The following is a 13,612-nucleotide window of genomic DNA, read 5'->3' as shown; positions in this document are numbered from 1 at the left end:
CTCCCACACTCACGCACCTGCTGAGCAGTTCCCGTGGGCCAGGCGCCGAGCTGCTGAGACCAACAGGGTGCAGCATTCCTTCCCTCTGGGGAATTTCTGAACGGGCATTCATGCTCCCCCCTCCCCCAAAATGCATCAACTCTTGTCCTGAAACTAGGTAGCTTACTTTCAAATCTTTAAAAGTTCTCTCCGGGTTTCTGGTTGAAACTACAAAATGGAGGCGCTGGCCGGCAGCATCTCTGGCGGTGGCCAGTGACAGGGATTTGATCACCCCCAGAAGCGTTCTCAGGAGCGATTTCCCAAGAGCCTGTTCCCACTTGGGAGCGGACAACATAGAGTGCCGGTTCGGCCCCCTCACGGCCACGTGCACGGCGTTAGCGCCGTCACCTCGAGCCTGTGCGTTTGCGAGTCTCCTGAGTGGGTCGGGGAGATCCCGCGAGCCGGCGCGGCGTGCGGCTGCCGGGCTCCCTCGGCAGTGGGCGTGAGTGGAGCCGCGTGGGGCGCTTGCTGCCGGGGCCGGGCTCCCGTGGGCAGCAGGCGCCTTGAGAGCAGCCACGGGGCACCCCACCTTCTCCGTCCCTCTGCTCTTGCCTGTCGCTTAGGAATTGATGAGCTCTGGTTGCGGTCAGGTCTAATCTGTTGTGTTTTGTCCTGGCTTTGAAGTAAAAATTCATCAGACTTTTTTTTAAATGTGGAAGTCTGGACAGTTTTTCGAGAGGAGAGACCATGTGTGCTTAGAAAAGATACTAGAGATGCTTTGCTGAAAAGTGTAGGTCAACGTGTGAAGAACGTGTTTTCATTGTGTTCTTTTTTTCGTGTCCTCCTGCCCTGGAAATCCAGTTTCTCCACAAGTGGGAGAAGATAAATAGAGGTGGACTTAGGAGTCAGTACGAGGGCGGTGCCTGGCTGGCTCAGTTGGGAGAGCATGGGACTCTTGATCTCAGGGTCGTGAGTTCAAGCCCCACATTGGGCATAGAGCTGACTTTAAAAAAAAAAAAAATTCAGGGTGAGGGACGATGGGTATTAAGGAGGGCACGTACTGCATGGAGCACTGGGTGTTATACGCAAACAATGAATCATGGATCACTACATCAAAAACATGATGTGATATATGGTGATTGACATAAATAGATAGATAGATAGATAGATAGATAGATAGATAGATAGATAGATAAATTTGGTGATAGGTGGTCCAGGTTTCTAGGTGTGGAATGAAAGGAATGCAGAGGGGTTCTTGTCTCTCCGTCTTTGCTTAGATAGGATGCCAAAAGTTTCCTTCTGGAGTTTAGCACATCTAAATGGTATTTTCTACAGAGCTGGGCCTTTTAAAATTTATTCACAAAGAAGGCATTAGGCGAGGACTGTACATGAATACCTAGATAAAACATCTAATGATTTCTACTGGAGGAGAGACGAGAATACAAAATTATTTTGGCCTGTGCAGCGCAGTGAACAGGGAAAAGAACATAATGTGTTCCCCGCTGCCAGATAAAAGGCAAAGAAAAGCATTTAATTTAGAACACTGGAGCATTCCTTGTGCTGCACAAAATTCGGTCCATTAGGATCACGTTGTAGAAATGATCTTAGCCCACTAAGTTAGAAACAAGTACTTTGGCTTCATGATTTTGACCTGATTTTCCTTCCCTTGTGGGCACCAGCAAATGGCTCTCTTTCTCCAATATGTCCTTTAAAAAATAACTTGAAACAGAGTTTTGTCCCGGTGGCCCTGGTCCCACAGGGTCCCTGGGTGTGGTCCGGCAAGGTGTAGCTGAGGGCACCAAGCGGCATTCAGGGTATCCTGCATGAAGCCCCATCACACCGACCAGTTCCGTGTTGTCTCTCTTCCATGTGGGTCCTCCCCAGCTCCTTTCACTGCGAAACCTTCTTTATTAATTTTTTTCTTTTCTTTTTTTTTTTGTTTTTGTTTGTTTTTTGTGTTGTTTTCTTTTTTTTTATTTAGAGAGCATGTGCGAGCGGGGGGCAGGGAGGGGCAGGGGAAGAAGAGAGGGAGAGACAATCTCAAGCAGGCTCCACACCCAGCGCAGAGCCCCACGTGGAGCTCAGTATCACGACCCTGAGATCATGACCTGAGCCGAATCAAGAGTCAGGCGCTCAACCAACTGAGCCACCCAGGTGCCACCCCCCGTCTTTTTTTTTTTTTTTTTTTTTTTTAAGGAAAAGTGTGTCCTCAGTGAGTCACTTAAACTAATGCAGAAGTGGTGTGCCCTGTGTTTGCTGCCAGATCCTTGTGTGGCTGGTTTGAGAAGCCGTGTCAAGGGTGGCTTGAAGTGGTGGAAGGCAGGTGGAGGGTGACAGCCGGTGCACACAGCACGGGAGGAAGCTTCAGATTGGGGCCAGCGGATGCATGGTGCTCAGTGTCCACACTCAAAACATGGCCGCTCTGTAGGGAAGTCCTCCCGCGGCCCCAGAACCACACAGGCCCCCGTGGGTGTGCACTGGCCCTGCTTTGAGACTGTCATGACACTTCTGTTAGAGAGGCCTGTCTGTCGCGGCTTTCCCCGCCCAAAGATAACGTCACTGAACAGGGCTTGTGAATGTGTGCACGATGACTGGCATGAAAACGAGGGCCCAACCATCTACCTCTCAGTCAGTAAGCCCAGGGATCCAGCCTCAGGCGTCTGTAGCTGTGTGGGTGACTTTGAAAATTGGAAGGTGCCCCAGACGCTCAAGGGCAGGAAATGGAGCCTCCTCCACCTCCATTCCCCATCCTCGGTCGTGGGATTGTAGAGGTTCTCCCTCCACTGCAGTGGCCCGCACGTCCCCCAGCCGTCAGGGCAGGCGAGGGACCGGCCGGTTTCTGTGCCGGGGAGCAGTCCGTATGGGGGCTCACTTTGTTTTCAGCACACGGCTCTTGTCTTTCCAGAATTGAGCGGGTGATGGACAACAATACCACGGTGAAGATGGTGCCCATCAAGATTGTGCACTCGGAGAGCCAGCCTGAGAAGGAGAGCCGCCAGGGTCTGACCCGCACTGCCGAGCTGCCTGCACTACCCAGCGGGCTGGAGAAAGACCAGATCAAGACACTCAGCACGTCCGAGCAGTCCTACTCGCGCTTCTGCCTGTACAGCCGCCAGGGTGCTGAGCCCGAGCCCCAGCGCCCCAGCGCCCCAGCGCCCGGCACCAAGGACAGCGGGGCCTCTCCTTCCGGCCTCAGCTACGTGAAGGCCAAGGAGAGGACAGCCGAAGACCTGAAATCGGAAGAGCTGGCCCGGGAGATTGTGGGGAAGGACAGGTCCCTGGCCGATATCCTGGACCCCAGTGTGAAGATCAGAACCACCATGGACCTCATGGAGGGCATCTTCCCCAAAGACGAGCACCTGCTGGAAGAAGCTCAGCAGCGCCGGAAGCTGCTCCCCAAAGTCCCGTCTCCGAGAAGCATGGAGGAGAAGTGAGTAAGGCTGCCTTCCGTTCTGCAGCTGGCTGAGTGTGCTTCTGCCCTCTCCGCAGCTCTCAGGCTTCAGGGGGCAAGGGGCTGGTCCACGGATCTGTTTTCGTGATGGCTTTTCAGGGGCACATTTTCATAAGCACTGCCCACTGCTTGTAGACCATGTTGGCTGTTTTGTGACCCTCCCAAAAGAGCCACTGAGGCCCGTTCCTGCAGATGCCACCTTGGGGGCCTGGAAAGATGTGAAAATACCACAGTTCCTGCGCATTCTTAGCTTGAGGCCAGCGTGGTTCAGGGTGATGCCCATGGGCTCCTTTCTCAGAAGACCACGCTTCTCAGCTGGGACACTGTCTCTCCTCTCCCCCCCCCCACCCCCCCGCCCCAGGGGACAGTTGGCAATGTCCAGAACGTGTTTAGTTGTCACACCTGGGAGGTACTGCCAGCATCCTGTGGGTGGAGACCGGGGAGGCTTTCGACAGCCTACCGAGCCCAGGACGCCCCCATAGCAGAGAAGGCCCCGGATGTCCGTCCGTGCTGACGAAGGAGGCTTTGTGCTCCTGGTTATGGAGCACAGTGAGTGGGTGCGTTGCCATGGGTTGCTAGACTGTGCTTTGCAGCCTGTTGCATTCACGGGCTGCCTGCACGGGCCTGCGTGGTCGCATCTGCCCTGGTGGTCGCATCTGTCCTGGTGGTGTCCACCGTCTCCATAAGCACTCTTCACGGACAGTAGGTGGGAGCTCCAGTGAAATGCAGCACAGAAGGACAACGGGGGTGAGGCGGACCCGACCATGGGGCACGGACGTGGCGGCAGGTAGAAAGGTGCAGGTTGCATTTAGGGCCTTGAGGCCTCTCTTACAGGTAGCTGTGTGCGCATACTCCTCGTAGACCTCAGGCTCCTGGCGAAAGCTCTCCCTCTACTCCGTTCCCTCCCAGGGGGAGATTTTTAGACATCCTGTTTACTTGACCTTTTCCCCTTTTTAAAAAACTGTATTCCGTAGACTCGAGAAGTATCCATTTGGCGACACATTTTTTTTTTAGATCTGTCACCTACTCCCCTGCCCCCTTTGGCTGTCTCTTGCCCCTGGCTGTTGTCCTGGTGTTGGCACCACCGTTTGCTTGTCACAGAGCAGGCCGTGGGCCGGAAGGAGGTGTCTGGGCATGGAGTCACGGCCGATTCAAGTTCTGACCTTGTTCCCCAGGAGAGAGGAGCCGGCCGTGCCGGTGGCCGCGTCCCTCGCTACCAACTCGACCTACTACAGCACGTCGGCCCCCAAGGCAGAGCTGCTGATTAAGATGAAGGACCTACAGCAGCAGCAGGACCCAGAGGACGACTCGGGGAGTGACTTGGACCACGACCTGTCGGTGAAGAAGGTAGGAAAGCCCGTTGTCAGTGACGGCGTGCTCAGAGGCAGGCAAGGGGCAGTGTGGGCCTGCGCCACGTGTCCAGGGGCCTTTGTGTTCAGCTTTTGTGCAGGACAGTGACATTTGGGACAGCAGTAGTAAGCCCTTCGTGACTAAGTTCTTCCACAATTGGGCCTTTTCCCTCACGGTCTCTTTGCCATCTTTTTTTTTTTTTTTTTTTTTAAGATTTCATTTATTTTGAGAGAGAGAGAATGAGCAAGAGAGAGAGCACAAGCCAGGAGGAGTGAGAGAGGGAGAAGCAGACTCCCTGCTGAGCAGGGAGCCCGATGGCGGGGCTCGATCCCAGGACCCTGGGCCCATGACCTGAGCCGAAGGCAGACGCTTCACCGACTGAGCCACCCAGACGCCCCTCTTTACCATCTTTGTATAGTAAGATCCAAGGTCATATTAAGTGGGTACCATTCTCATTCAAAAAGTTCAATTGATATGGCCCTTCTATCCCATTTAAAATCTAGGGGACTAGGGCACACACTCGTGCTCACTTGCTCTCTTTCTCTCAAATAAAATCTTTTAAAAGAGAAATAAAAATAAATTCTAGGGACTTAATTGTATGACCTCTAGCAACTCACATGTTCTCCCTGCCTTCCCTGAGCGGGAGCTTACGTTCAGCCAACACAAAAACATATATATATATAATACACTGTCAGCTCACTACAGCCTGTGGACCAGGCGTGGCCCACCACCTGCTTTGATAAAAGACCTGTTATGGAAACACAGCCACACTGATCTGTTTATCTGTGCGCTCTGGTGACTTTTACACCATAGCAGCAGACTTAAGTGGTCGCCCCTGACCGTGCGGCCTGTAGAGTTGAAGGTCTTCACTGTCTGGCCCTTTACGGAAAGAGTTTGCCAACCCTTAGCGTAGTACCTTGCATGGTAAGAGAATTAAAACGCGATGAAGGAATGGAGCAAAACAAAGGAGTGTGATTATAGAGGGCCCGGATGAGGGGCTGACTGAACAGTGACCTGGGTGGTGTGTGAAGGGTGAGCCGCATGGGTGTCTGGGTGCGCTGCAGGGAGAGGGGCCTGCCAGCGCTAAGGTCCTGAGGTGGGAGCCTCACGACATGTTGGAGAAGCAGCAGGGGCCAGTGGTGGGAGCTGTGTAGACGAGGAATGCCTCCATTGGAGATTGGAGATGAAGTCGGAATGAGGTCGGGGACTAGTGAGTGCCCATGAGGTTGTGCTAGGGACAGAATTACTGCTATCGGTGTCAGTGTCATTACTACTATATTAGCGTTAGATCTTCGTGATATGTCAGCATGCCAGACCTGTGCCGTCTAGGGGATTACCTGTTTTTCTGTAGGAAGGCCTCAGCATTAAAGGGATGAGGGACTTGCCAAAGAAAGTCTGTCTCAGAGGGGACCATATACTGTTTGTTCCAAGGGCTTGAGCCCGTCTAGTAGTAGGAAAAGGAAAGGAGGGAACCAGCATTTTGTGAATGTGTTCCATATGCTCAGCGCTTTGGAAAAGGGCTTTCATAAAAAAACACTAATTTTTTTTTTTTTTAACAAGAATCTTTGCAAAAGATTTTGCTGGAAGTCTACTTGTATCTTTAGTGGTTTAAAAAATACCACGGGTTGATTTCAGATATAATAGAAAAAATATCGTGACCCATGCACAGAAGAAAATTACTTTCAGTTTGGGAAACAGTAGCTTTTTGGTTCAAGGAATTGAAGGAAATGTAAGAACAGCACTTTGGTCCTGGCTTAGGATTGCATTTTCTGTTGTGGTTGATGTTGTTTTTTAAATAAAGAATCAAAAATGTTTTTAGTTCCTCTCATAAAACTAGAAAAAAATGTACACTTTGCACAGTTCTAATTCAGTCCTGGCCGTAGATGTAGATGACTGTGCGCTTTACGATGTGCCCTTGTTCCTCGTGCTGTGATGAATTTGAGGGGCTCCCTTCGTCTCTGTGGCACTTTCTCGTTTTGTTTTTGGGAGGCACAAGATGCTGGGGCACTGCCTCCCCTCAGATGGCTGCTTCGGGATTCAGATGAGTCCCTGTGGGGTCCTTGGGTGCCTCAGTCGACTAGGCGTCTGCCTTCAGCTCAGGTCATGATCTCAGGGTCCTGGGATCGAGCCCCGCATCGGGCTCCCTGCTCAGTGGGGAGCCTGCTTGCTTCTCCCTCTCCCTCTGCCCCTCCTCCTGCTCATGCTCTCTTGTCTCTCAAATAAACAAATAAATAATATTTTTAAAAGAGAGAGAGAGGTGAATCTCTGTGAACTTGCCTCCTGACAGTGTGCCCGCCCCACCCACCCCCCGTGACTAAACTCTTAAGTGGACCGACATATTTTGCTCAACATGCACCTGTCGAGTGATTACACCATCAATGGCAAGTGCTAGAGATCACAGTTCTGCGCCGTGTTAGTGACTCAGGAATCCCGCTTTTCAGCTTGGTTTGACAAAGGCAATGGCTGCCCTGTGTTTGCAGCCTTCCTTCCAAGTCACACAAGTATACTGTGTCATGTGGTTGTGCGATGTGTGCACAGGGGAAAGGAGGAAGTGCAGGGGGGCCGTGACAGTCGAAGAGCAAGACCCCGAGTCCTCTGTGTGCCGGACATTCCCCGAGGGGCCTCGGCTGTCATGGTCACAGCATCCCCGCGTGCTCACAGAGCCAAGTGCCGAAGCAGGTGAGCCCACGTTTTAGGAGACTAAGGACACAGGCAAGAGAGAACGGAAGGCCCCGTGCAGGCAAGCAGTGAGAGCGTTCTGGTGTCTGTTTGGAAGCATTATGCTGGGAAGGCTCATAAATACGTTTTTGTGCGTGGGGTGGCTCAGGCAGACTCTGCTCAGAAAGTGCCCTGGTGGAGTTATATAGAGGTTCTTCAGGAGAACCAAACACACTCATTGGTCAACGTCTAGAATCTCTGAGGGTTAAGGTTTCTCTCTGGACCCCAGAGGTAGGCGCAAGGCCCAGAGAGGAAACACCTCATTTTCCCATGGAGTGCAACAAAAGTTAGGTGTCTGGGGCCATCTGAACAGAGGTAAGAAGCCGCGTTGCACCTGCTGTGAGCCCTGGGGGCTGGTCTCTGCCACCAGCCGCTCTCAGCCCAGGCCTCCCCAAATGCCACAGGCTGCAGAATGGAAGCAGATGGGCTTGCGAGAGCCTCATCTGATGTGGCGCGTGAAGGCTTCTGCACCCAGGCTGGTGCTGAGAGTGATTATTTCCTGTGCTGCCAGGGCCAGGCTCATCCCAAGATCTTTGAAAGTCAGTGTCTGTGCTGCTTATAATGGCCCTTTAAGGAAGAAGGGGAGGGTGTTTCTAATAAAAACTTATGCAAGACCTATAAAGCAATCAAAGGAATTTGGGCTCCTTCCAGAACGCCCAGTTTCAAGTTAGCTCAGCTGATACTGCAGGTTTGAAGGCACGTTTTCATGCATTGGCCTGAAATCTTCGTTATGATGATTGTGGAAGAATAACGACACCGAAGAATTACCAGTAACACCGGCCAGGCCTCATACATCCACAATCCTCTAATTGCTTGAGGTATTCATTCAGGTTAGGGTTGGCTTCAGGCAAGAATTTGGAATCCATCCCTATAATCTGTTTTCTGTTTCTCCCTCAAGTAACTAATATGTGCAAAAAAGCCATCTTAGCTGTGGGATTCGAAGTTGATTTAAAGCATCTCGCCCAATAGGTAGGTCCACAGAGACACAGGGACACAGATACACAAGCGTGAGCACACTCAGACCCCCACACTCATCATCAGCATCAACATCAATGAAATGGTAGACGCGCGCGGTTTTAACTGACCGAGGGAAGAAAATGCCTTAACTTCCTGAGCAGCCCTGAGGAAAGGCCATGGCTTTCGGATCTGCGGGCTAATTTTTATGTATTTGTGTGGACCCGTAAATGCTAGATGGATATTCTCCATCAGTGCCTCGTCCTGAGACAGAGCCGCCACGTGATCAGCTCCTACAAAGCATGCCGTGCTATGCTCGTGGTTCAGCGTGTCTTTCCTGCCGAGGTTGGACTTTTCCCACCTACATAGTTATCGGGACAGGTGGTCTGGACCTGACTGTTGTGTGTTCAATCAGGGCAGCTTCTCGCCGCTCACTCCCAGTATTGCTGACCCCTGCTGAGTACGGGGCACCCACTGGGGGCTGCTGGGCTGCGACCACGTGCAGGGATTTCATTCGGTGTTCACATCAGTCCTCGAGGTGGGGGTTTCTGTTCCACATGGAGCTGTGGACACGGTCCTGGAGAGCATCAGGAGACTTTGCTCCCTCCAGGCGTGTGCCTTCTCTCCCCCAGGCTCTGCAGGCTCCCTCTGGGGTCGGAGTTTATAAACTGCCCTGGGACAAGGGACAGCGGTACGGGTGACTTCCATAGGTCCGCTTTATATAGTGTTGCTTGTTACAGCAGAGTGAGCTAAAAATCCTGATTGGACTTGAGTGTTTCAAATGGTACCATCTTCATTCAGGTTAGTGCACCTGCGTGCTGTTGGTTTTCAGTCTCTTCCGGGGGGCTAGCCCAGCGGAGTGCTGGCGTCACGTTGGCTCTTCAGAACTCACCAGGTGGGGGCCAACAGCCCATTGGTTCTGCTCCGGGTAGACCTAATGGCAGAGAGACGTCCATGATCATCAGCCAGTGGTTTTTTTCCCGGGCAGGGCTCACCCGTGGTTCTCCCTGAGAGCCACCCCTGTGATTCTTCCCATATATAACAGGAGGTGGATGTCTTTGCCACTCATGTCAGGCCATCTGGTGCCACATCACTTGAGGTGGGCGGCCGATGTATATGTTTTGGTTTTTATGTTTGCCCTTTAAAAACTAATCATTTAAAGGGCCGGTGGGAGAGGAGAGTGGGGAGTTCGTATTGAATAGAGCTTCCGTTGGGGAACATGACAAAGTTCTGATGGTGATGGTTGCACAACCACGTGGACATACTTAATACCACAGAGCCGGACACTGAAAAGTCGGTAAAACGATCAATTGTCTTCTGTAGATTTTGCCATATTAAAAAAAATGAGTAACTTATTTGCACTTTGGTCATATTCAAGTCAGGTTTCTCTAAAGGACTTTTAATTTTACTGATAGCCCTTTATTTGTTTTAACTTTTACTGCTTGCTCTATGTAGAACATACTTTTTCATCATGGAATTCAGTACTGGGCATGAGACTCAGTAGCTTCTGTACATGTGAGTCTTTAAATGGGAAAATTCCAGGGGCGCCTGGGTGGCTCAGTCAGCTAAGCGTCTGCCTTCGGCTCAGGTCATGATCCCAGGGTCCTGGGATCGAGCCCCGCATCGGGCTCCCTGCTCAGTGAGGAGTCTGCGTCTCTCTCTCTCTCTCTCTCTCCCCCACCTCAAATAAATAAATAAAATTTTAAAAATATAAATAAATTGGGAAGTTCCAAAGTATGAAGCACAAAGTGTCGCGTGGTCCCTGAGATTCCCGGCAGAGGTAAAGAGTGACATGAGGTTTTACTGTGAGTAGCCCCGGAGGGCCAACTCCTGCATTGTCTTCGAGGATACTAACAGGCTGAGAACAGGGTGTTTTGTTTTTTTTCTCAATTAAATGCCAGTGATGTCACCAGGGGTTATCCTTCCCCTGGTCTTAGAAATCCTCTATTGTTTGATGCAGAGTAAACTCTTACCCAGTTCAGCTGAATTCCATGCAGATCCCTTAGGTGAGACCACAGGGGCTGCCGCAGCGGCTAGACAAGCCGGGTTGGGGCCACCCTAACGAGTGTTTGCACGCCACCCTGTGTCCCCACAGCAGGAGCTCATCGAGAGCATCAGTCGCAAGCTGCAGGTGCTTCGGGAGGCCCGAGAGAGCCTGCTGGAGGACATCCAGGCCAACAGTGCACTTGGGGACGAGGTGGAGGCCATTGCCAAAGATGTCTGCAAACCCAACGAGTTTGACAAGTTCCGAATGTTCATTGGGGACCTGGACAAAGTGGTGAACCTTCTGCTGTCGCTGTCCGGCCGCCTGGCCCGCGTGGAAAATGCCCTCAATAATTTGGATGACAGTACTTCTCCTGGTGACCGGGTAGGTACAGTGTGGGAAGGCGTGCGCGGGGTGCTGTGAGTTCACACCGTGAAGCCTCACACAGCTCCTAGGCAGCCCATCCAGAGCTCTCCATCTCTTTCCGTGGAACTGACACAAACAGGTGCTGCCGGGGCACACGGGGCCTTGAGCACCGTTGTCATTGGACGGCAGGGCTGCTGTGATGTTTGGGAAAACTGGGGGTTCCTTGTGACATCTTTTCATCCGTTTCCAGTGATCCTTACTAATAATAATAACGGTCTCTTCCTCAGAAGTCGTTTTCACTTGACTACATGGAAGTGGCGCTCGGCTACTCTGACAGATTACAAGCACTCAGTGGTCATGGAGTTCAGTGTTGTTGCTGCTTTTAACAGGAGTTCACACGGCAGTCTGGAAGGAGCCAAAGGACTGTCTGCCTTTTCTCCCTTTCTTTCTTTTTAAGATTTTATTTATCTGTCAGAGAGAGAGAGAGAGAGCACAAGCAGGGGGAGCTCAGGCAGAGGGAGAAGTAGGCTTCCTGCAGAGCAGGGAGCCCGATGCAGGGCTCGATCCCAGGCCCCTGGAATCATGACCTGAGCCGAAGGCAGACGCCTAACGACTGAGCCACCCAGCTGTCCCCCTTTTCTCCCTTTTTTGAGGTGTGCAGCTTGGAACATGTCTCTTGGTGGGTTTACGTTTCAGTTTTTCACGTGCAAAATACAGGAAGTAATATCTACCTCATTGGCTTTCCTTCCTGGGTCAGATAATCAGCAAAACGTTGAGTTTGATTCAGTGAGTAGGCCGTCAGACGATCATCTTTATTATTAATAAGACCCCTTAACTTCTCTGAATGGGGAACAGAAGAGGCACCCCTCTCCCTTACTCCACGTGAGAGTGGTGTCAGCCACATAAATCTTCTAGAGAGTGCCTTTCAGACCAATGTAGCTCTGTGCTTAGCTAAGTAACTACCATTTGAACATACTATATAAGCATTTAAGAAATAACTGGGACCCTTGGGTGATGTTCAGATTCCAGATTGCTGTTTTCCCCCTCTTTGCCAGGTGTATCTGAAAAGAGGAAAATAACATGAACAGGAAGGAGAGATTTATTTATATGTTAACTGGCATATTCTCAAGTATTGATTTAAGGGGAAAAGTGGTATGGTCTTTGCAGCTCAACCCATCTTTAATCCATCTTTCCCCCTCTGTGTGTGCAACGGACAAAGACTTTATTTAGACGTTAGGGATGATAGGGGCGCCTGGGTGGCTCAGTCGGTTAAGCGTCTGCCTTCAGCTCAGGTCATGATCTCAGGGTCCTGGGATCGAGTCCCGCATCAGGCTCCCTGCTCCGCGGGGAGTCTGCTTCTCCCTCTCCCTCTGCCCCTCCCCCTGTCCATGCTCTCTCTTTCTCTCAAATAAATAAATAAAATCTTTTTAAAAAAAAAATTGAGGGGATGCTAGAAGGAGTCACAACAGTAAGGACCATGCCGGTGGTCCTCCTGGATACCAGACTGTAGACAACCGTACATTGGTGGCCCCCACCACATCCTGGGGTCCCTCCGAACGCGGTGTCTCATTGCAGTGGTCCAGTGTCCAGCATAGCCGCCTTTGGAGGAGAGTCTGTCAGGCAGTCGCAGCTTGGGGAAGCTAAGGTTTTCAGAGACAGACATGGTAGCCAGTTAAAAGACGCAGAGGGAGGTTTTATAAGGCTCCCTCCATCTTTCCACATAGAACATGAATACGTGGGTTGAAGCAGACACGTCTGGTCCTCCGCCCAGTCTCTGCAGCCCCCTGTCACCGGTCAGCCCAATTGGTTTTAACAGCCCGAGCGGACTTCTAGAATCCGTTAACATCTGTTTTCCTTTGCATTGGAACAAACTCGCCTTGCATCCCCTCTTTCCATGCAAACTCCGTGTCTGTTAGTTTGACGCGGAGATGGAGGTGTCCCACGGGGGTGGGCAGGATGCCCCGCACGGCGGTGTGGTCCGGGGTACGTCCTGGAAAGCCGCAAACCAACAGCGCTCTTCCTGCGCGTGGGCATTTTTCAAGGCGCCACCGTGTCCTAGATGCTCATGTGTGGCTGTCGGTAACTGCCCGTGGCCAACTTGCAGGGTGGCGGAACACCAGAGTGGCTGTGCAGGTGCCCAGGTGAAGGTCACACCGAGAACACGAACCCCCAGCCTCCCCCGGCTGACGACTGGAAGACATTTCATGCGTTCAGCTCTTCCTTTCCCAGTTTTCATTGAACTCGGAGATGGTCGGGACAGTTCGGTGTGTGTTTTGTAAGCAGAGAGAATGACTCTGAGTGCCACGTTTGGGGACTGGGGTTGTCTGTGCCCCCCCCCCCCAGGGCAGGATGTTTGTAAGGAGCCAGGGAGTCTCCCCCATTGCCCTGCATCTCCCCTGCCTGTCCTCGCTCCCTCACCTGTGTGCTTCTGTGAGTTTGCCCAGAGGCTTTAGGAATCCTGCTCTGGAAGTTCTTTAGAATCTATTCCTTTTGCCGACTTCCCCGCAGTCTTGTCACAGACAGGTCTCTGACCCACCTGGGATCCCTAAGTCCTGTATACCTTTCGAGCTTCTCAAAAGTCTGTAGTTGTCTGCGGCTGGACTGCTCTTCTCATCACGGCTGTTTCTCTGAGCCCTTCAAGGCCAAGGCTGCTGGGAAGAAGTGGAAGCGCCACGAGCCTGGGAGCGCTTACGGGAGGGCTGGGGCCAGAGCCTGCTGGGGCCACCGAGTGCGCTCCGCCCCCGCCTTAGGTATTCCCGTGTGGGCGCCATGGGATCTCTGGTCCCTGACTTCGGTGTCACAGCCCCCAG

General features: G+C 52.0%; 1 protein-coding gene across 1 annotated transcript in view; it reads left to right on the top strand.

Moving 5' to 3' along the window:
• LOC148162098 (protein Shroom2-like) overlaps nucleotides 1–13,612 on the top strand; it is a 77,994-nt gene that overhangs the window by 60,096 nt on the left and 4,286 nt on the right. The window contains exons 7-9 of the mRNA XM_088020366.1: nucleotides 2,885–3,409; nucleotides 4,606–4,777; nucleotides 10,548–10,820. Coding sequence (XP_087876492.1) covers nucleotides 2,885–3,409; nucleotides 4,606–4,777; nucleotides 10,548–10,820 — 970 coding nt within the window. The remainder of the gene's footprint in view (nucleotides 1–2,884; nucleotides 3,410–4,605; nucleotides 4,778–10,547; nucleotides 10,821–13,612) is intronic.

This window comes from Eumetopias jubatus, unplaced genomic scaffold, assembly GCF_037043125.1.
Source record: "Eumetopias jubatus isolate StellerSeaLion01/CBP00866 unplaced genomic scaffold, mEumJub1_p1.0 scaffold_23, whole genome shotgun sequence".
NCBI classification, from domain to species: Eukaryota; Metazoa; Chordata; class Mammalia; order Carnivora; family Otariidae; genus Eumetopias; species Eumetopias jubatus.
Note: the sequence above shows the minus strand (reverse complement) of the source record. Positions and strands in the feature narration are given on the sequence as shown.